Below are 23,755 nucleotides of genomic sequence, written 5' to 3' on the forward strand. Positions count from 1 at the left end.
GTGCACAGTCATTATTGCCAAGCACTTCGCATAGGGCCAGGGAAAGAGCTGATGGAGATGAGCATTAGAATACTCTATGAAGCTATTAGAATGGCAAAGGTTGGCCTGGATCAACAGGTCTGGTGACAAGATCGTTCTGTTTTTAAATTAAATGTTCACTTGAGAACTTGTCTGACATGCAGCTTCGCTAGTTTTTTTTTCAAGCCATTTCTAGTGAATTTCAGTCTTTAAACTTCATCTCTGGGAAGTGTTGGTCAGTTGTTGACCGCTTGATTGAGCCTTTATTTGTTTGATCTGTTATTAGATTGATTTAATTTATGTTTTCCACTTCTTTGGAGGCCACCTAAGCTCTCTGAATTGTTAGTCACATTCAACCCTTCAGATCAATCATGAAAGATGCCATTCAAGGTGTTGAATCTATCGATTTGGAGCACTTTGGGTTTAGTTTTCTTGAACCAAAAACCTTCTGATTGAGAGACAACCTGCACTACTAATTAATTTACAATCATTGTTCCATCAGCTATTTGGTTGTTCTGGGTCCTTGTGATAGTCAGTTGTTAAATCATTACATTATCTCCTATTTATCATTCACTCTTTCATTTGTTGGTTAGTAGGTTCACTTGTGACACTAGCAAGAAATAAACAACTCCAGAATGTTATGTAATATGTGTTCTACATCTGTCCATCTGTCATTTGCTTGATTGTTTTATTTGGTTGTTGCAGCTTTTCTTGTTAGTTTTTTTTTTTACATTTGACCCAGTTTATCAATAAATTGCATATTAGAAATTGTGAATGCGTCTTTATGCCTCAGCTTCTTTTTCTTTATTTTATCTTTATTTAAAATTTCATTTCACAGTCAATGTCTCATGTCCCTTTTCCCATATCCATGTGACTTTGCCTGATATGGAAGAATTGATAACCTTGTGCACAAGTCAATTTCCAATTAATACATCATTTGTGGATAGAATATATTAGTTTCGAGGCCAGTGGCAGCGAGGAGCAAAGTTTGGTGAGACTTCTTCAACTAAATACTGCCGTGCCAACACCAATAGTGATGGCAGCTATTTTTATTTATTTTTTTGTAACCTGTCCTCCAAGATAAGAGTTGCTGTAAATCCTGTAAATCATAAGGTTTTCACCAAGGGGATGCTGATTGCTATTCTCTCTGAACTCCTCCATCTTTCTCCCATGACAGTCAGAGAAGGTGACACAAGTATTAAACATATTTCACACTGTTCTCACCATCATCTTTGTGGTGGAAATGGTCTTCAAGGTGCTGGCTCTGTCCTTGGAGTACTTTCATGACATGACTTGAAAATGTGAAATATTAAACCACATTTTTTGGTCTCTTTTGTCATTTTCATTTGCTAAATGTCTCGCGATTGGGCTCGTAGATGATTACACCGATCGGACACTGCTTTATTATAAGATTCTACCTTTCGGTTCATTGGAAATAAACTATGATGCTGGCAAAATTTTGTTTCTCCATGCATTCAGATTGCTATTATTCTTTCCACACCTGAGGAGGCAACTACTCTGGCTACAGATGATCACACACCTGCCACGTTTAAATGTGGAATGCTATAAAGCTATTTATTTAATCTTCTGCAGTAGTCCTGATGCCAGGGGTGCTCAAAGTGTGGAATGACCCTTTGGGTGGCCAATTTCCCAATCACAGTGTAATGGTATTGGAGTGTGGTGTGAATGTTTTAATTTAGCATTTAGTTATATGTTCTTGAAGAGTACACATATATCAAAGCATTACACATACAGCCATTGAGTGAAATATGTGTTATGTGTTTTTTTCTCACCATCTCTCGATCATAAATATTAGTAATCTATCTGTATTCAGTGCTTGTGCAATACTCACAGGGCCAAAGCAATGACAGGGATCATAACCATTAGACCACCACAACCCACAACTCTCACACACATGAGCACACAACACAGACACACGACCCCCACTTCACCAGCAGCAGCTGCTTCCTTGGAGTTGCAGGTCTGGCAGGCAGGGAGTCAGCAGGAGTCAGAGTGGTCAAGTTATCCAAAACACAAAGGCGGAGAGGAAAAGGCCTACTTACAAAACAAAAGCTGGACTGTGTGCATTTAGACAGTTAAACTTGATCTATGCCAATGGCCTCAAATACTGTCAGCACTTCGGATTCCTAAAACACATTTACAAACTTAAGTGACATAAATTCATAAAGTATTGTATAAATAAAGATCAGATTATACTTATTTCAGGTCAAGATTTATTTATTATAAAACATTCATCTATTACAGCCTGTATCATGTTTTAAACAACCTGCATTGGTGAAAGCATTTTTTATTAAGAGTGACTTTTATAAAATTTCTTGTTCTATGTTTTGTATAATAAAAAGAAAAAATTCCATTAAAAAAAAACAACACAATAAAAAACAGCAACATAATGGATGGATTTGGATTATGGTTCCCTTTCAGTAAACCACAAGTTGGGTGCACTTTGTTAGTTATAGTACAACAATTTATCAATGTGTGACAGAATAAAATAAAAGTCCACCAAAGATCACAAACTCCCTCCCTACAAACTGTACCTTTCTTTCGAAGGTTCTCCTCTGGAGTTTCCTCCTTCACAGCGGGTCGCTTGACTGCAGACTTGCGCTCTGCTGCTGGAGGTGGAAGAAGTTGAGTCTGCACAGTGAGCCCGCCGCCTCCTCTCCGCACCGCACCGAGGACAGAGGACAGAAGACAGAGGACAGAGGACAGACTCACACAGGAAACTTCTGCACAGGGACACGGAAAGGTAGGTCCGCGCTCTCTGCGTGTTGCATGCAAAGCTGTGGAGGAGAACGGCCCAGACGTGATGCTGGAAGAGGTCTGTTCTCCAGCGTTGCCCTGTCCTTCCTCCACATATAACCAGAACAATCGCACCCGTGGAGTTTTTCCAGGTCTCCACTGTGGAGTCACAAGTTCAGGGCTCACACCTTTGTGAATCCTATTATGGTATTTGCATTTACCACACTTCTCCTGAGTCCTCTCTTTCTCTCTCTCTCTTTCTGTTTCTGTCTCTCTCTCTTACAATGTGTGTGTGTGTGTGTGTGTGTGTGTGTGTGTGTGTGTGTGTGTGTGTGTGTGTGTGTGTGTGTGTGTGTGTGTGTGTGTGTGTGTGTGTGTGTGTGTGTGTGTGTGTGTGTCTGAAGGGATGATGTGGCTGTCAGCAGACATCAGGTACATTCAGTGAAAGGTGCCATTGTGACCAGCTGGGGGAGCAACTTGCACCTTCTCCCTGATGCAAGAGACAATCAGCAACCCGTTTCTAAGCAGATTGCTGTGTAGGGCAATCATCCCTGAAGAGATTAAGACTCCTCATTATGTTCTTCCAAGGGACTGCAGAGGCACAACTCAGTGTTAAGATTCAGAGGTTCAGTAAATGGCTGAATAACATGTCCTGTCTACCAAACGGTGGTCCTTTAACAGCAGGGATGAGGGATAATTCCATGTCTCACAGCAAGTGTATCACTGTATTGTTGAAGTTTTGATGGCCATGTAGCAACAGACAGTTTAAAACTGTTTCGAGAAACCAAGTCACTTAATACAGTTACTCAGATACAGTGATGCTGGGATTTATATATAGTTATTAGACCTTTGGATTTTTACTATTATCCATACTGACACATTCAGGGTGCATCAATCCAACTCTTTATTTTGCTACCTTAAATCTGATCATTTTGTTGAGACCTGATTTTATCATAATATCATAACTTAGTATATGTAAGGACTTTGACCTGGATATTTTGTGTGAGCAGCTGCAGCTCAGTTCATCATTTAGCCCCAAACTTGACAGTTCAATCCCCCATCTCGGCCTGCTATGTGTCATAGTATGCTTGGCTCAGATAAATCCCAAGTTGTTCCTTATGGTGGGCAAGCCAGTCACATGGCAGTCGTTGCATTTGCAGTGTGAGCATGCGAACGATTGTGTGAGTCGGTTGAATGTGGTGAATCATATAAATGGCATTGAGACTGCAGAAGCTTTAAAATGCGCTTTAAAAGTAACGATCCATTTAAGAGCGCAGGGGTCACGTCATGCTTGCTACGTCTGCTACGAGTCACCGTGTTTCCTTTTTCAGCTCATCAAACCATCCACATTAAAACTTTTTAGTTTAACTCCAGATCCGTGCTTCACAGTCCATGTGGTTTTAAATGGGTTGCAATGATTTGTGATGAAGATTACCGCTATAATAAAAGATTAGTGTACACCTCTTCTTTTGTCGTATGTAACAGTGAGCTGTATTTGTAATGTTGCTGTTGTGTTTGAAGTGATAGATATGATTCAAAAGTCTACAATGAATTGAATATGATAACAATAAACAAAAGTTAAAACCTGCCACTTGCAAATGCACAATGTTTCCAGAGCTGCTGCTGGCTGACTCACTTCATGTCGAGTCAGCTCTCTCGTTCACTAAATATTGTTTCAGACTCGAGAGGCACATTTTGAGAGTCGGGGGTGCACATCCGAGGTTCTCTGGCCTGTTTATGTTCCCACTTTTCATCCGCACACTGTTTATTTGGGAAAATTTAGAAAGGAATGCCTGCCTCCTTCTCTTTCTGTCTTTCAAACATAGAGTTTAGTCTGTGATAAATCCTCCATCTTTTCAATCACCTGTTCACGGTTTCACGGAGAGATCTTACACGAATCAGAACTTGCTGCTGAGGCAGTCTGAAATGCAGCGTCTGACTTGTGACATTGGTCTTGGAGGCCATTTGATCCCACGGCCTGATGGTATTATTAGAACAGAAAAGCCACACTACTAGTTTAATGGGTAAATAAATTGAACCTAAAGCTGATTCATGAGCTGTTCGCTGATCAACGTGTAGACAATCTATGTGTGTGTGTGTGTGTGTGTGTGTGTGTGTGTGTGTGTGTGTGTGTGTGTGTGTGTGTGTGTGTGAGAGACGGAGAAAGAGAGAGGGGCAGTGCTCGACTTGAAGCTTAGCCGAGGGACACTTAGCATCTGTGCACACCACACAGACTTAACTTTGAGCTGGTCATATGGCTTTCATTATTCGGCTCGTTTTCGGATAGCTCCACTCTCCCTGGCAACAGTTAAAGACAAGGACAGCATAGTTAGCTTCGGCATTTAAAAGAAAAAAACATTGACAATACATCCCTTACACCACATGCAAGCACCACTAGTGGATGACAAGATTAAAAAAAAAAAAAAAAAAAAAATGACGTGTCAAAAAGCTCCGTGGTTCACTGGCTTGATTGCATTTGGCCCAGCCCTCAACTCCCACCTAATTATCCAGAGTGGTTCAACTTTTCTTTCACTTGTTAACAACGACCCCTTTCTTCTCCCCTCTTTTCTTCTCTCTTTTGCAAACTGTGATAGCATTGGAAGCTGTGTGGCCCGTCCATAGCCCAGACCTCGCTCACCCTCTCGGCTGTGATTGCATTTATACGCTCCATATTCGCACCCCGTCCAAGCAAAACACAGAGCAGTCAGTGAATGTGCTCCCTTTGGCTTGCTGACAAACATACGTTTTTTATTTTGCAAAAGTGATACAGCCCAGAGGGGAAAGTTTTGCATAACAGGCCGTGGAAGACATAAAGCGCCGTCACCTCTGTGAGACAGCTCGCCCTTAATTTAGCTGTATTTCTGCGTGGTTTGTATTGCAGCAATAATTTAAGCAGGAAAGCTGTGCAAGGCACTATACACATATTGTGGGGATTTTTTTTTTTTTTTGAAAGCCGTCCACAAATCTTTTTAAGCGGCTTCACTTAAAAAGCACCAAGGGACGGCACTGGGGGGGTCCTAGCCTCCCCCCCTCCCTTGGTTTAAATAAACAAAGAGAGAGCTCGTGGTAATTAAAAGCACTTGATATCAAACTGCAAGTTTTATAACCCCACAATAAATCGAGAGCGGGAGCACAAGTAATGAAAATGGAGGGGAGCTTGGCTTGTGCAGGAAATGACTGGGAAAAAGCTGGAGGGAGGGGAAGAGAGAAAGACTTTCAGTTGTTCCACATATGATGACAAGCTGCAACAGTACAAAGACCCCTTAGTGCTTTAAAGCAAACTCTTTCTCTTCTTTTTTAACTGTACCTGTCCATTGCTGTTTGAAATGAACCGAGAGGCACGTCAGAGCTCTTTTTGACTTATTCCTCCACACTCAGTTTGAAGTATTATAGCTCAAGTATGACTCTCCCATCTGGCTAGAATGACTTACACTCTTCTCTCTCTCTCTTTCGCTCTCTCTCTCTTTCATGGCACTTGTTTTTTTTCCCCTTCTTCCTCTTTTCAGGAGGCAACTTGTTTCCCCTGTTCTCTTCACCAAAAGGTTTCCCATCTGCCTCCGATTACCTTTGCCTGCACTTGGTTAGCTGCCAGCCATCTGGGCCAGTGTGGCGTCTCCACTGGCTCTTCTCTCCCCAGACGGCTCTGGTGGAGGGGGCGGAGGGCAGGGAGGGATGGAAGGAGGGGAAGCTGGGACGTGAGTGAACTGGGTGGGCAGAATTTATTGGAGGATAGCAAGGGTTGGGTTTTTAGCTGACATTGCAATCTGTAGCCAGGAAACTCAAGTCAAAGTGAAGGGCACCCATGGAAATGTGACTTCTGAACCTGTAATGGGTACTTTGGATCTGAGGAAGTCATTTTCCATTGTTATTATAAATCATACTTGCTCTGTGTTATTTTGCTAAGCAAAAAAAAAAAAAAAAGACGACACAATTGGAAGGAAGTTGGGGTTTATATAAAGCACACTGCGGCCAAATTCGTAGTTTGGGAAATGAACAATAGTTGTCATCCATTTACTAAACTACCTCATACACTTTTTCTGACTTTAAAGTTCAACTGAATAAACAATAATATCTTCATCCACTGGCTGAGTTGAAAATGTATGGCATTATGGAGAGGACACACAACTCTTTGTCCTGACTTGATGTGTCTTTTCAATAAAACCTTCAGTCAGTGTTAGTTGGGGCTCCAGACTACAAGGCAAAGAAATGTTCAGACATGAGGAAGTAATTGTCCACAGTGATGCAACATTGGCAAAGTTCTTTCTAAAGTACTGCACTGAAGTACTTCAGTCATTGAATCTAACTAAATTAAGTTCCCTGCATATGTCTCTCTCTGATTATTTGAGCACTGCCAGTAAAATTTTACTGCTTGTTGGTGAAACCTTGAATAACTAGATGCCGCTCCTGCATGGCCTCATTACTGCGTAAGAACCTACCGCGGAATTAAACCTTCATTTGAAGTGCATCAAAGTCCTTTGACCTTTTAGCCCAGTCGGGTCCCCCAAAAAAATCACAGTTTGTGGGAAATCTTTCAAAATTCTTTTTTTAATTACTTCGATCTTGTTTTAGTGTTTTCAGCTATTTTTCAAAAGAAGTTCCTCTTCCATGCCACTCTTGATCAAAAGGCAATTTCTATTGAGGAAGTTGTTTTGATAAAGCGGTATAGAAGATGGATGGAAATTAAATACAAATTAAGCTGGCCGCACGGTGGTGCAGTGATCAGCGCTCCCACCTCACAGCAAGATGTTCATGGGTTCAAATTCTGGTCAAGGCTTTCTGGGTGTCGTTTGCATGTTCTCCTCATGTGCATGTGTGGTTTCCTCCCACAGTCTGAAAACATGCACATGAGGTTAATTGGTGACCCTAAATTACCCCCAGGTGTCAATGTGAGTGTGTGGTTGTTTGTCCTGTGATAGACTGTTCCAGAGTGTGTCCTGCCCTCGTTCATAGTGAGCTGGGATCGGCTCCAGCGCTCCGCGGCCCTGGACAGGATGAAGCAATATAGAAGCTGGATGAATGGGTTGATGAAATTGTAAAAAGAATAATGATTGTTTTTGAAATAGTGGCTATTGTGATATGTCCTTGAGGTCAACAAAATGATACCAAGCAATGATGGGTAAAAGTTATGTAGAGCAGCAGTGGTGATTGTTGGGTTTAAGGAGAATAGTCCTGGTGTGAGGAAAGGACTGTGATCAAGTTTTCCCGACATGTTGGTTGATGTAACTTGATGAAATGTCAATGAAACATAGTTTAAGTTGATTCCTAGTTGGACAGTTCAGTGTCAGACATCTGTGTATTTAAAACATTGTCGTTTTGTGTTTGAAACACAGGATAATTGAGCAACTATGTGCAAGGCTGTGATTTGAGCATTTAAAGAAAAGTAGAATATTCACTTTGAAGGGTATTTAAAAACAAAGAACTATTGTTGATCAGAAATCAGAATAGTGATGGGATATTCTTCATTGCTCTCAGCCTTCATTGAGCCTGTTTCTAATACTGGATTGTATATGAGGGAGTATGTTTACTCGATTCAATGAGCAATATGGAGAACATGATTACCTTTTACGAACAAAGTTGTATGGATGGACACGGGTGTCACAGATGTCATAGAAGCAAGCTTGTGGCTACACTCTGTTTATTAATTTTGAAAGAAGGTAATTACACTTATATTTCACAAGTCTGCCTTTCAGAATAAGTGTGAAAAATCTTTTTAACACATCTGCATTATCGTGGAAGTAGCGCCTTAGATGTGATGGCTCGGTTGGTAGGGCGGTCGTCTCCCAATCGGAAGGTTGCAGGTTCAATTCCCATCTCCACCTGTCCACGTGCCGAAGAGTCCTTTGGCAAGACGCTGACGCTGCAGCCTCCATCACAGTGTGAATGTGATGAACGATGTAAAGCGCTTTGGGGCTGCTCACTCCGTTGAAAGGTGCTATACAAGTGAAGTCCATTTACCATTTAAATGGTGTCAAACCCCCTCAGTATCAATCAGTGTATAATTAATACAACAGTGTTTGTTTCAAATCTAAACAAGATTCTTATAGCCACTCACACCAGCGGTCTTCTACTCAGGACGTTGGCCAATTAGTAAGCTGTACAGTCTGGCAGCCAGCCAGAAAGTCTCTCAGCCGAACAACGGAGCACAAGAGTCAGCCAGCGTAGCGGTGATGGCAACCTGCTGCTCCTCTCAAATTGGCTCATTTTATCCACAGACCTTCTGACATAATACCCACTTCAAGCCCTGTTTGGGCATTAAGCACTGCTTTTTACAAGATCAATGGCTTGCTTTGTGTTTGAACTCTTTCCGGTGGGCAGGCAGCTTAAAGTGCGGGTCCTCAGGGGCCCCAGGTTGAGACCTGCTGTTGTCTCTGGTCATCAGAGTGAAAGACGGGGTGCTTGTCCCTCCTCTAAAGCCAAGATTGATTATCTGAAGGAACAAAGCAGCATTGGGCGGTCCTTGAATATGAACTGGGTAGATTTGTCTTGTTAGACTGGGAACTGCATGGGTCAAAGGGATCTCATGCTCTCGCTCCGTCTGTGTTTTACTATGTCTCTCTTGTTCCTCCCTCCTCTTTCAGACTAAATCTGTCTCTCTCCTCCCTTTTGCCGCCTTTCCTGGCCTTCCTCGTGTGGTTACTGAACAGTTTCTCCTCCACAGGGCAACAGAGACGAGCGTGCCCTCATCGTTTGCTGCTAAGGCCCTGGAGCAGTTGGTCCCGGTGCTGTAGACTCTCAGACGATACAGCAGTCATGGCCCAACAGAGCGCCGAGCTGTCCCACTGCTAAGCGACGGGGCATCCAAGAGGGCAGGAGACATGTTGGGACAGAGGCCTGGTGACCACTGCACTGAAGTCTGTTACTATAGCTACTACTGTAGTAACCATGGAAACGCTATGGAGGACTGGTCTGGTTTGTACTGTCATTGTGGTTATGGTTGCCACAGAGGTCGCTGGAGGTCGCAGAGATGATTTCTCCCAATCACAAGGTGAGATTAACGTGTCTGTGAAGCAGATTATAGACACTTTTATATATAAAAGTAGTGATTCTCCAGGGATTTTCTGCCTTTTTAGTTAAACCATGAAAATAAACAACACAGATGAACATATTTTATTACACTGGGGCCAAACTCACAGGACTCAAGAAACAGCCAAGAAGAAAATTCTTCAAATCAAATGGTCTATTGACCCTAGAAGTTTTAAAACCAACATGTATTGTTTTGAATCTTTGTCATAATGTATCCACAAGTTTTATTCATTCAGCAAAGGTTAGGCTATCTCAAAATCTTTCTTACAGTTCCGTAATCTAGACTTGCAGTATTTGGCCAGAAGAATCACACTGGTTGTAGGAGCTCCCTTTTGATATGTTAGTTATCAGTCATTTTATAGTGAGAAACACTCATTTAATTTCCATAAAGTCAACTCTATACCTCTTCTGAAGTCACAGGGATTCTTGTAGTGTACAGTATTTATGTTCCCCTCATCCCTCCAAAAAAACAAACAAAAACATACCGATCTCAGACTTTAATTCAGAACAGACCCGAAGCCAAGACCTTTTCAAACGATAAAGATTTCTAGTGCATTCTGAGTGCGTCTGAGACCTGTGTTTAAATTAAACACACTATTAACATCACAGACCATGTCTTATAAATAGTAGGACACATAGAAGTAGTTTGTTTGTTGTATGTCATTCAGACTGTAAACTGGGTTACTTTAATTATTTTGAGGCTTTGAGAGCACGGTTACTTTAAAGTATGTTATGGTTGAAAAACATGGCGGAATCTGTTTCTCATTAAAGCAACATCTTGTTGAGAGGCAAATTTACGCTTTCAAAATATATCCGTTTAAACCATTTAAAAACATTATGCTATACCAGCTCAAAGCAATTTTAAAGACATTTTTGTAGCAACTGGAATTTATTTCGAGATGAAATACAATATTATGCACTGCAGTCAAGTGGGAAACAATTGCTTTAAATGCGACCAGAAGGAACGATTGCAGGTCTTCAGATCTGACCTGGCCAAGGCTCACTCCAGGCCTGCGGGTCTGGACTGTATGAACTTGAACTCTACTCCTACAAATCATGTTGCCATGGCACAGCCACGTGCCCGCCTCCTTCGCCATTCACCACACAGTCTCTTTCATTCACACTGAAGCTCAAACAAGTGAAATCCCTCCGAAGATACAAATTACATCCAGTGTCCGTGTCTCATCACCCGGAACAAGACTATGATTGTGTATTTCCTAAACTTAACCCCTGACCCCCTTGCTGCCATCTGTCTCGAATAGTCTTCCATACTGCTTCCTTTACATAATCCATCAGTCAAACTCTGGCGGGGCCTCTTCCCACTGAGACCTCGTTTTCCACAGATACAAGCAGGCACGTTAGCTTTTATTCTTTATATTTCTCCAGATATATATTTTATATATTATAACATTACTCTAACATTTTGTGCCCCCAACTTCACTTTTGTCCATTTATTTTAATTAATGTGACACATTCGTTTTTCAAATAGCCAAACATATTAATCCACTGTATAACTTGGTATATACCAGGGGTAGCACACTGATGCTCATGTTAACACTGTCTGAGACACAAAAGACAAGGGTTGAGCATTGAGCCAGGTCTTGTTCTGTGGAGTTTGCATGTTTGCCCTGGGCCTGATTTAGTTTGTCTTCTGTGCACTTCAGATTCCTCCCAAACACCTAAAAGAAATCAAACATGGTCATTACTTTACCTATTGTCTCTTAATATGTTGTAGGTGTGTATGTATATGTGTGCGTGTGTGTGTATGTATGTGTGTGTCTGTGATTTACTGACAACATTTACAATATGAAAGAGACTCTAGCCTGTCAACTCTACCTTGGATCTAGCAGAAGATGGATGGTTGTTAAAGGCCAAAAACAAAGCTAAGAAGAAAGAATATTGAGCGGACAGAGACTACATAATGTATGACAAATAAACAGATTGTCTGTAGTAAAATGTTTTTTTCTACTTTTTAGGCACACACTTAAAATATGTAATGCAAAGCGGTGCTGCAGGGATCGGATCCCATTCAGCCTCAAGAGCATTTGTTCAGTCAGTCACTCATGTTGGACGATCAGACGGCTCACAGTACACATTCCACTTCATCTAAAAGGTGTTGCATGGGTTTGAGGTCATGGCTCAAGTCAGGGTGTGGCATTTTTCATGTTAGCGAACTAAAAATAAAGCTTTCATCAATTTGTTTTTACCACAGAGTTGGTAGTACAGTATTATCTTAATGCAGTAAGATTTCACACAGTCCCCTTCCGTGCAGCTACTACAAAGATTTTTGGCTGGATTCTACTTGTCTATTCAGGTGCACTACAGATGTCGAGTGTGCAATGATAATGCAGACAAATTTCAGAAAAGACATGAAAGAATAAATTGAAACCTAAAGTGGCAACCTACCAAAGCCCTGTCTACCTCTGCCATTCTATCATGGAATTTCTTATATGGAACAAAAGGGCTTTTGCTCAAACCAAGAAAAACAGCCTCAAACCAAAACGACATGATGTATTTGGATGGGACATTTGTAGTCATGTGTTTTTTTTTATTGGTTTATTTATTTTAAAAGGACTGTGCTTATTAATCAGCAAAAGACCACGAATGAGCCAAAGCTGGCTCGTTTGCATCTTTTGGGCCATGACACTTTTGAAATGGCAACGTGAACACATGACTTAATGCATAAACAATAGATATAAAAACCAGTGTCCAGACTAACACAATATATCTGTTTGTGTTGTTCACTTGCCTTTGAGCGCCAGCCATACTCATACAGGAGTCAAAGCATGAATAAAGTTGTAAGTTGTTTTTTTTAGAATATTTAAAAGCTTTCTTCAAACACGTGACAGTTTCTATCGCGATTATTCTTCAAAGGTGAGATCGCCACATACCCTTAATTACTTTCATAGTTTTATTGAATCAGTCCACCCCTGCTAGTATTTGCTTGAAAAGAGGCTGGTTGTCTGCTTGGCTTGAGATGCTGTGAAGGTGTGTCTGACATGGAGGGAGGGGCGCTTTTCCAACCAGAGTACTTCCTTCGACTATTTTCATTTGGCGATAACAGAACCAAGGGTGTATTTATCAGCACAGACCCTTCAGTATGTGACCGGGCTGGTCAGGGAGTTTTCTGCTGTTAAAATTAGAAACCATGTTTCCACTGTCAGCTTGAGCTTTGTTTTTCATGTTGACTTAACATTTCCAAATCTTGGCTTCGTTTAAGGCTTCTCAGTATACTAGGTACTGTCAGTGTGTTAGTGTCATATTCGTGTGCATTCGGTTTTACCCCATTGCAAAGAATGCAATCAGATATAAGTGAAATATAAATGCTCAAGTTTGACAACAAGAAGCCCAGCGGGAATGGTGTGTTTTTGTTAGGCTGTTGTTGTGGTTGTTTTCTGTGAAGCAGCAGAAGTGACAGGTGCTTGCCGGCAGATACATTTTATTTATTTTTTTCACATGCTCTAACAATTTTGACAGGATGCAACAGTTAGAAGCTATTTCTCACGTGTTTAATCCAAAGTGATTTAACTTGATGGCTTCAACGTGCTGATGTGCAGTTTTTTTTGCTCTGATCTTACAGAGACTAACTTTTATATGTGAAAGTAACGGAAGAAGTTGCTGTTATTGTGTTAAACCATGCATGTAAGTGTCTTGTGTTCTGTTCAACTAATTACCTCCAAATGTGATTAACAAGCTGCTACACAGGCTGCATCTCATCTCACATCTGGTGAGTACCTGTTACTATAAAGGAAGAATATTAACTGGCAGTAGTGACCAGGCTTGATAACGTTTATTTCTTATTACTTTCTACTAAAGAGCTTTGATAAATGTCTTTTTAAGTTCTAAATTTCTAAATTAGTAGGTACACAGTAGGTCATCGAATTACAGTCACTACTGGCAAAGAACTTTATGAGCTTTATTCATGTTGTGATGGGAAAGTCCTGTGGAGAAAACACTGAGGTGGGATTTTAAAAACTCTTCTGCTCAAATCTTTACTGCATCGTAATTTGTTTACAGTTTTTCATTACAGCCTATTCTGTGTGAGGTCTCATTATTTCTTCCATGGAGGTGACTTATATCTACTTCACTAACACCCTCCTCCCAGTCTCTCTCTCCAGGGGTTTATCCTGTGCTTTAAATGTAATTTTAGGACCACCTGCCTGATCAGTTGCTGTGGTTTTTCAGTGGGATGGATGTGTTGTAGAAAGCTCAATGTATTGTTGAATGTTAGTTTGACAACTTTTCCAGTAGTTCTGATAAGATTGAGTTGATTCGTTTGGGTAAGGTGTTCTCATTAGGACTTAATGCGAACACGTTTTTGCACTCTTGAAATCTCTGAAATAAGGGATCAGTGAAGTTTTGATTTGACGTTGTTTGTAATACTTTATAATTCCCTTCCAAAATCATTAAACACCACTAAACACCGGGCAGCATATTAGTCCTGCCACACATGCTAAGGTTTATTGATCAGGTAACAACATGAAAGGAATAAAGCTTCCAGAATTAAAGATGGTCACATTTTAACAGCATATTGCTAATGGCATCTTTTTGTTTCATTTATTGTATTTATAAATCCCTCTGATCTTTATCCATAAAGCACGCTCAAATTTAAAGGTTTAGTGGAAAGGTCAGGACAGGCCAATCAGAGGCAGAGGGAGGCAGGTGATGCAAATGTTTCTTTTGTTAGTAGCAACAGTCTTTTCTGTAATGGTCCTACTGACTTAATTGAATAAATTTTTCTTTCTGAATTATGACAGACAAGACTAAAACTGAAGGACGTTGCTTATTAGGTTACCAAGTGATGCATAATTACAATGTATGCCAGCACTCCATTCATTTGATATGTTTTGTCAGTGTATTCATTGTTTAAAAGTTAATCTGTGTGACGCTATTGTTTTGTTAAAACTGCCTGCTTGCCTCTCTATTCTGTCACTGTGTTAAATGGAGCTATTCTTAAATTGTGATTTGTAAAAAAAATATATCTATGACTCTTTTTTCATTACATAGAATAATAAAAGCAGGATTTATTTTTAGTTATGCTATAGATGTGTCACTTATTGTGTAGTTTAAATCTATGTTTCATCTACTCAGTGTGAAAAGGTTCTAATAAAACAGGCACACAGTTTCTCCAGTCATAGAATAGGTGGGCTAATGTTCAGCGGTATGTTGAACGTTGTAAGTGCTGAATAGAAGGCAAGCAAGCAGACGATGATGAGACAAGATAAGCTAAGACTTTTGGCAAAATGAGACAGAATAACTGACAAGAGGATGTCGAAGATAAAGATGACTGGAGGAATGAGAAGACAGAACAGGTGTGGAGGTGGTATGGGGTGTGGTGAAACATGGGAGGAAATGGCAGGTTCATAGGAGAGAGAAGTAGTAATGACTGTCCAGTAAATAACAGGTGAGAAAAGGTCAAAATAGCTTCTTTGGCTGAAATTTTAGTATTGCCCCCCTTTCCCAGTTTGTAACCACAGTTATTAGGTTATTTGAGTTCTGTTCCAATTTTTTGACAGTTTCCCCCCATGACTTCCAGTAAAAACTTCATAGGCCTTCCCACCTTAAACCTTTACTGGAAATGGGGTTTGCCAATAAAAATAAAATAATGAAAAAAATAAAAACACAATGCAGACAATTGTGACTCATTCATTATTTTATAAGCATTGTAATTTGTTCTCACGCTTGACTTTCCCATGTTGAAAATAGACTATAAAACCACCCGTGTTTGTAAATGTGCTTGCTGTTTGTTCAAGCCATAGCTGCTCTCTGCTGCTTACAGATCTTTCTCAGTTCAGTTTTTTAAATCTGTATCAGGGAACTCTGATCTCTGGGTATTTACTTGGTGTGTGTGTGTGTGTGTGTGTGTGTGTGGGGGGGGGGCTACTCCTCCACCGCCTGAGACCAAAGGTTCGATAAAAGCTGGGCTCATTTGCTGGTGACCTTTCCCTGATAGTTAGCTGACGTTGGCTGTTTGGAGCTTTGTATGTTTGAACAATAAATCTTCACTAGGCCTCGGCCTAGACTGGGACAGACAGGAAGTGTATAGTTGCAAGGTAACCATGGCAATATCCCATCTTTGGCCTCACGAAGGAACGGGGTACTTGAAGTGGAGTGGCCTTGTCAGCAATGCGCTGAAAGTCTTGCAAACAAAGAGAAGCTTGCTTTCAGTCTGTCAATAATAAGACCTTTAGCAAATCCCAAGCCAATCAGAGCAAGCCGAATACTGGCTGCATTTAGTTAGACTCCAATGATGATTTAATGTTTTTTTATTTCTTCCTCCTCAGCTGCTTTTCTGTCCAGTCTCAGCCAGTATGAAATCGCCATTCCAGTGCGTCTAGGGCCCAATGGCGAAATACTGGGCAGACACAAGATGCAACACAACCAAAGAAGAAGACGCAGCACTGATGACAGCTTGCCCGACTCTGTAAATATATTAAAAAAATAATAATTTTTCTGAACTCAAAAAACTTGAATAGTTGCCTCATACACATTTCTTTTTTCTATGTGTCTCAGCTCTTCTACCAGCTGTCCACGTCACAAAACAACTTCTTGCTGAATCTGACACTTCAGGGAGGTCTGCTGTCCCAGCAGTTTAGAGTGGAGTACTGGAAGAAAGGTCGATTAGCCTGGAGTCACCCTTACTCTCCTCACTGCCACTATGTGGGTCACCTCCAAGACCAGCCGCACTCCAGCAAAGTGGCCCTGAGCAACTGTAACGGCCTGGTAAGAATGAAGCCCCCAGCTTAATCCACCATTAACACACTATGTGAGGTCAGCTGTAGCAGTGCTGGCTCAGCAAATAAGGGATCAGAAATGTTTGATTCCAACATCAAAGCATCAAATTCTTTCTAACCTTGATTCCTCAAGCTAGATTTAATCTTCAAACTGACCAGGGTTCTTTCCATTCTGAAAGAAACACTTTTTTCTTGTTTACCCATGATTTATTTGTAAACATAAAGGGCCAAGTAAAGGACGTGAAGTAATAAGACTTTCTTTGACTGTAGCCAAGTAAATTCAACGGGATATTTAGGCAACTATTACTTCCATTTTCACACAGCGGGAAATTATTGATCTTAGTCTTTTTATACTGTCAATGGCAATTAAGTTTTCACAACTAGAAAATGCTAATTTGGTATCCCTAAAAAGAAATGTAAAAGCTTTACATGGATAAGATTCCCATGTTTACAAAAATAAAATGAAGGCATAAGGAGTAACTTGTGCAAGTGGTAATTATTATATCCATTATTTTTGCAATTTGCAAATGTATTAAATTTGTTCTGCTGACCTTAAATAGCCTTTGGCCGACATTTGCCATTAATATCTGTGCAAAGTTAAATTTGTCCAGAAATGAATCCAGTTTTTTAGTCTTTAGTGTTGTTGTTTTTTTTTTTAATTGTTAGAAATAAACCTTGTGATCTAAAGTTTTTAAAACATATATAACAGCAAGTGTTGTTGAATTTCTTTGGAAAAAATATTGGTTGATGTGTAATTGCCTTCATTCAAACCTCCCAACGTATCACAAGCATCAGTTCAATTTCATTGAACTTAGAAAGTCATCTGGGCACATCACAACAGAGACACTGCATTTGTTTGGCGATGACTCTGACCGCTGGACTGAGGGTCTGTTCTGAGCGCATCATTTATCTTGCTGAAGACTCTGTGCTGTATAAAGGAGCACCTTGAATTTGTGCATCCTCTCACTACAAACAGCAGGATTAGATATGTTCACAAAGCGTTAATAAGCTGCACACGTAATTACTGTTGGTCAGGCCAGCATGAGCACATTCACCAGTGAGTGGGCTGCATGACCAGAGGAGCATCACTAACTTTATTATGGGATTAAAGGCACTTTGAAAGCTGCCGCAGTGAGTCGAGGGCAGACACTCGCTCTGACAAGGGCCAACACATCTGAGCACAATCAAAGGGAGTGTTAGTGTATCTCACTCTCTCATTTCTCTCGCTTCCATTCACTCTTTCATGCTCTCATGTGTGTTTGTCTGTATGTGTGTGTTTGTTCTGTGGGGTCCTGATGCTCAGCTGTAGCAAGAGTGTCCCCTAAGAGGACACTGTGAGGGGGGGCAGAGTCTATGGAGCAAAAATCTTGATACAGAAAGATGATCACTTTATCAGTTATTTCACTGAAGACCTGGTGCTATGTGGCACAGCCTGTAGAGATTGATTGTTATTTATGTTGATGATTTAAATGTCCTAGTTCAGTACTGTTAAGTTATTATTGTTCCTGAACTCCTTATTGTCGGTTGTAGATGAACAATAGGATGTATAGCATTTTTGCAGGTAGATTTAAAAAATATATTTTTTTAAGTTTACTTAAGTTACAATAATATTTATTGGATCTGTGTTTTCTCATATATTGTTTTCTGTTTTTCCATGGTATTTTGTTTTTTCACCACAGTTTTCCATGATCCTACGGTGCAATATTGTTTATTAATATTATTCTACATTTTTAGCATGCCACGTAACTTCATTGATGTGTTTGCTGTATATTCTGACATAAAGCGGAACAACAGCTGAAATATTGACTCGTGTGGCTCTGAAGAACATGTTCCCATTGATTTCAAAGTAAAAACAACAGTGCCAATACTAAATAACACCTTAGCAAGATTTCAAGCCATGTGGAAGGAAGATGTCGGTATATATTGAATTAAGTTCCTGCCCTTCTCTTAATGGTTTGAATTATTTTTGTTAACTCTTTGATAATGCCTGATAGAAAGAAAAAAGTTTGATCAAAGGTAAGGCTTTGGGCAGATTGTATACTGTAGCATTTACAATGTGTGTCATAATGGCAATCAACCCTATTCTTCAAATTTGTCTCTCTGCAGCAGGGGGTAATTGTTGCCGGGGGAGAGGAGTACCTGATAGAGCCCCTTGTCTCACCAGATAACCAAAACAGGACAGAGAGGGAGGAGAGAGCAGAGGGGCGCCCCCATGTGGTTTATAAAAGGTCATCGCTCCGATATCAGTACAAGGGCCAATCCTGCGGAGTCATTGGTGAGAAAAAAGAAAGATGCTGTGGTCTCTTTGAAGGCACTTGTGCTGTCTACGCCAGAGGAGTAAACGATCCCAAACTAATTTGCACACTGGCCAGCAGCAGAACATTGTGGTCCCAGTTGTCATTAGATGTGACCGAGTCCATGTTATAGTGCTGGGCTGTCAAACTGCGGTCCTCCAGGGCCGGGTTCCTGCATGTTTTAGAAGTCTCTGCTTCAGCACAGCTAAATCTAATGTTGATGTCATAATCATGCTTGTAAAAAGCCCAATAACGAGCTCCTCACTGAAATCTGTTGTGTTGCAACTGGGAGAGACCTGAAACATGCAAACATGCAGGACGCCGGCCCTCGAAGGCCGGAGTTCAGCACATATGGTGTTGTTACTTAAGAAAACAAAACTGTATTCTAAATGCCATCTTTTGGTGAATGACTGTCATTTAAATTTTGTGCCACAATCATTGTGGGCTACCAAAGTTTTACAGTTTATTGTATGAATCTGTTGTCAAATTTTAGAAAATTAACTTTCTTAATTGAACAATTCATGCAAATGCATCTTTTATTTTCAGTGTATTTAAACTGCAGCTTGTCTTTTGGGTTAGATTTGTCTCGCAATATGTTGCCAAACATGAGTACGTGTGATCTACTTCAGATGAAAAGCCAATGAAAGGTGCATCGTGGTGGCAGCGCACTCTGAAGACCCCTCCTCATCATGTCGGCCGGGGCCAGCTGCCCCTGAAGCGATCGGTTAGCCGGGAGCGCTACGTGGAGACACTGGTGGTGGCTGACAAGATGATGGTGGGTTACCATGGTCGCAGGGACATCGAGCAGTACATCCTGGCTGTGATGAATATTGTAAGTTTCACAACACAAACGATGTCAACATATTAAGATCTTACTTTTCCCAATGCCTTCCCCTGATTAGAAACAATTCGAAGTCTCAGACTACTTTATCATAATTTGGTTTTTTTTGTGTGCGTGTATGTAGTTTAGATTTTTTTAGGCTTCGAAATGCAATCCGTCAGCCAGTCGAGGTTTAGTGACTTGGCATCCCGTAAAACAAAGGAACAGCTCCTAGCCAGCTAAGAAACTTTTTTCAAAGTGGAGTTTCAAAGAAGAGAAATGACCTCAGTAAGACTACATAAAACAATAGCCAGATGTCAACTCCTGAGTACACTGTGTAAAAAATAACAAATTGAATTGAAATAGATTAGAATTAGGCTTATTAACTGGCATTAATTAAAAGAGAAAGAAAGAAAAAGAATCTGCCTGATTTCCTCTCCAGGAATTCCCATATGTTTTGCTATACAGCCCAGATTGTACGTCATTGTCTGCACTGTTATCAGTAAGGATCTCTATCCATAGTTCTTCACATTAAACGCGCATGCAGGTTAGGAATGTATATAATGAAGGGGTTTCCAACAGACAAAGTCGGTTGCATCTCGACGGATACAAAGCCAGAGAAACTAAAAGAGCCTTTTCAGTACTAAAGAGCAAAATAAACCATGTTACACCAGACCAGTAATAACAACTGTCTGAGTGCAGCTTTGGTACTTTAGTGGTTTCAACTCTGGTTTTGTCTGTTTCTGTTACTACTCAAATTCTAGTAATTGCTATATTTGGAGGCTCGTCGATCTTGTTGAGTGGTTGGTTTGTACCTTAAGCCAGTTCTGATAGCAACACGAACATCATTCCAGGCCAAACCATTCTTTTTGCAGTTGGTCTTTGCTGTACTGTAATGCACTTTAAGTAAAATATTTTTAAGACTGGTCTTTTCTTGTTTCCCTGGAGGTCAGGTTGCCAAACTGTTCCAGGATTCTAGCCTGGGGAATGCAGTCAACATTGTGGTGACACGGCTTATCCTGCTCATGGAGGACCAGGTGAATTAACTATGTCACTCACTGTAAAAGCTGTGCAACTCTCAACTCTTCTCTCCTATTTCCATGTCTTGGCGTGCTTGGGCTTATTACCGTTCTGTCCAACTTCCATCAAACTTGTCCCTGAATGGCATATATGAACTCCTTATTTGTGTCAAATTATTGGCTTAAGCATGTTTTCGTCCACCACTCCCAGTCGACTCTGAACGTGTAAGTGGGTCTTGTGAAGGGCCACTGCAATAACAGAAATTAGAGGATGTGAGGAAGCAAAGGAGAGATGATTGAGGAAAGGTGGAAAACTGCAGGAATGAGGGGAGTTTTGTACCTGTCAGACAGAGCTGCTTTGTGACTGTCCCACTTGTTAGTGTGCTGAACAGTGACCTCTCTGACGAGTGCCATGACGCATGTACAGGTTGCAGTAAATCTCAAATTAAGATTGAGATTCAGATGTATAACACAGCAGAGTAAAGCTGTTTCAGAAGAATCATCATACCAGACCAGATTCAACACTGGACTGGTCCAATTTGCAAATGACTTTGAATAAGCAGCTGGACTGGCGATTTGGGTCAGTGAATTGCGAGTTTGTGCCGTGTTTCTCTTCAGACAGAAAGCCAAACTCTATGATTTTCCTTGAAAGTATAGACATTTGTGGTTCCCAGCACAGGATTCTTAATGATGTGTCATACGACTATAATTTAGGGCTTAGCATATTTGAAAAATATTAGTGGCTGCTGAATTAAAAAAAAGACATATTTAGATATTGCACCTGTTTTACTTGTGTGCCGCTGTGACGTTAACCTTCAGCTCAATGCACTGCCGTGTGAGAGTAAATCCGCACAGCCCTGGTTGCTCGTGTTGCAGACTGTTGTCATGTCACGTGATGTGAGGGATTGATTGGAGGTCAGAAAAGACACAGAGTGAGAATCCACACCTGACCACAGGGCAGCAGTTCAGCTCATAAAAAGTGCACGACCTTACCAGCGCTGCTCAGGCGATGACTGAACCGTCTGACTGCCTAGTAAATGACCTTATTAGCCTGCCATTAACCGCATGTGGTGAGACATGAGGCCAGCCCCTTCGTAATGTCAACCTTTTTGTGCTCTGACAGATGAATTATGCTGAATTAAAGGAGCATTACATTGTGGCTTTGAGGTTTCCTGTGGAGCTGTCCTATTAGGGAACATTTATGATTCATACTGCTCATGCTGCCTCAAAATTAGTCCCATATTTACTCCTCGGATGTGTGCATTACCTGACATAATAAAAGACCAATGTTAGGATCATTCGTGGTGAGCGATATTAGTGTTGTTATTCTTACTCCATGGACTGCTGAGGTTGAGGTTCGAGGCAGAATTGAAAGCGGTCTTCTGTGAGTGTTACTGTTGCTGGTTTCCAGGTCTGAAAAAGGCAAGCTGTCCCTGGAAAGGAAAATAAGGCTTGCAGTGGGCCCAGCAATGAGGGACTGTGGGATGAGACAATTACTAGTTATGTCACCGCGCGCATTCCTGGGTTACGAGTTCGTGCCAGCTGTGGTCAGCAAAGCAGTCCTTCCTCTCTCTCTCTTCTCTCTGCGCCCTCAATACTGTGGAGGTGCACAGATGCAAACATATCACAGGATGGAAAGAGTGACATGCTCTGGTGATAAAGATGCCCCAATCATTGCTAGATAAAAAGTTGAAATCTGTGTTATCATAGCATTGTTGGGCTCTCATACGTTTGTCATAATGCCATGTTTTTTGGTATAGGGATACATTCATATTGTTAAATGAAGTATTTGTTTAAATGCATGTCATGCAAGACAAAAGCTAATGTTATTTTCCCCAAATTTGAGCCGATAATTTCATTCTTATCTTTCAGCCAACGCTAGAGATTAATCATCACGCAGGAAAGTCTTTAGACAGTTTCTGTAAGTGGCAGAAAACCATCCAGCATCGGAGCAGCTACGGGAATGCCATACCAGACAACGGCATCGCTCACCATGACACTGCTGTGCTTATAACCAGGTCAGAAATGCAAAACGATAACCTACCTCACAGAAATAAGTATATAAAACTGTAATGCTGTTGTTGACTTCTCTTCATATATTGTTCTTCGGATAGTTGAGTTTTGAATTTTCTATCAAAACAAAACTGCTACTGCAACCTCTTGTGAATCAGGGTATGTTTAGCCTGCCTTCCTGTTCACAAAAGGGTTAATAGTGCTTCCTCCAAGCTGAATCGTTACATTCCCAGCCCCTCTCCTCATAGCTTGTCATTAAGCCAAGTCCAGAAGAGAATCTGCATCTTGTCGTGTCTGTGGTGACAACAGCTGGGGGCCTCACAGTACAGCTTAGCACCTGGACAGAAAATGTGAAAAGACATGCGGAGAGCAAGAGACTGACAGATTCACTAGTTTTGAAGAAAACAGCTCAGAGAGATACTGTGAGAGAAAGAAAGAGAGAGAGCAGAAATTTAAGCAAAGTTGCATTGAATCTGCCAGTGGGGATTTCTTTCTCTGTGATTCCCCTCTGCTCTTTAACGGTACTGTCTATACGTTGTGGAGGGAGACAGAAACAACAGTGCTGGATGCATATTAAACAGATAAAGCACTGATCCTATTGACTGAGGAATGTGTAACAGAACAATACCATCATGGTTTGGTCAGGGTCATCTGAAAGCAATGAGCGCAGAGCTTCCACAAATACTTTCCTATTCTATCCAACACCATGTGCTTTAAACTCCTGCTGCAGTTAGTTAGACGACCTGTACAGAGGAATGTCAAAGCGAAAACGCTTCCTAAATGTGGTGTTGTGTTGATTTTGTGAGAAACGTTTGGTTTTATGACAGCCTTTATCAAGCAGAAGATGGACGTGGTCCAGACAGATGACACCACAGTGTCCATCTGTGGTTTCCGGCTATTGTTCCTTTAAAACGTTATCCACATGTTATCACTACTGTCTGTTCATAAAATATGCTTGTGTGTCTGTCACTGTGAACATGCTGCATGTCTGAATCGAGCTGATTTGTATGTATACAGCCATTCCCAACTTTGATTACAACAATGCATTCTTTACGTTTTACTGTAAGTTATAAACAG

General features: G+C 40.9%; 1 protein-coding gene across 2 annotated transcripts in view; it reads left to right on the forward strand.

Moving 5' to 3' along the window:
- Positions 1-2,650: 2,650 nt before the first annotated feature.
- Positions 2,651-23,755, forward strand: part of adamts10 (ADAM metallopeptidase with thrombospondin type 1 motif, 10) — a 42,221-nt gene continuing 21,116 nt past the window's right edge. For both annotated transcript variants that reach the window (XM_080473316.1, XM_080473317.1), the window contains exons 1-8: positions 2,651-2,782; positions 9,434-9,760; positions 16,083-16,222; positions 16,312-16,521; positions 18,639-18,807; positions 19,456-19,658; positions 20,600-20,683; positions 22,538-22,683. In XM_080473316.1, coding sequence (XP_080329442.1) covers positions 9,658-9,760; positions 16,083-16,222; positions 16,312-16,521; positions 18,639-18,807; positions 19,456-19,658; positions 20,600-20,683; positions 22,538-22,683 — 1,055 coding nt within the window. In that variant the 5' untranslated portion in view covers positions 2,651-2,782; positions 9,434-9,657. The remainder of the gene's footprint in view (positions 2,783-9,433; positions 9,761-16,082; positions 16,223-16,311; positions 16,522-18,638; positions 18,808-19,455; positions 19,659-20,599; positions 20,684-22,537; positions 22,684-23,755) is intronic.

This window comes from Lipophrys pholis, assembly GCF_963383615.2.
Source record: "Lipophrys pholis genome assembly, chromosome: 10".
Classification (NCBI taxonomy): domain Eukaryota; kingdom Metazoa; phylum Chordata; class Actinopteri; order Blenniiformes; family Blenniidae; genus Lipophrys; species Lipophrys pholis.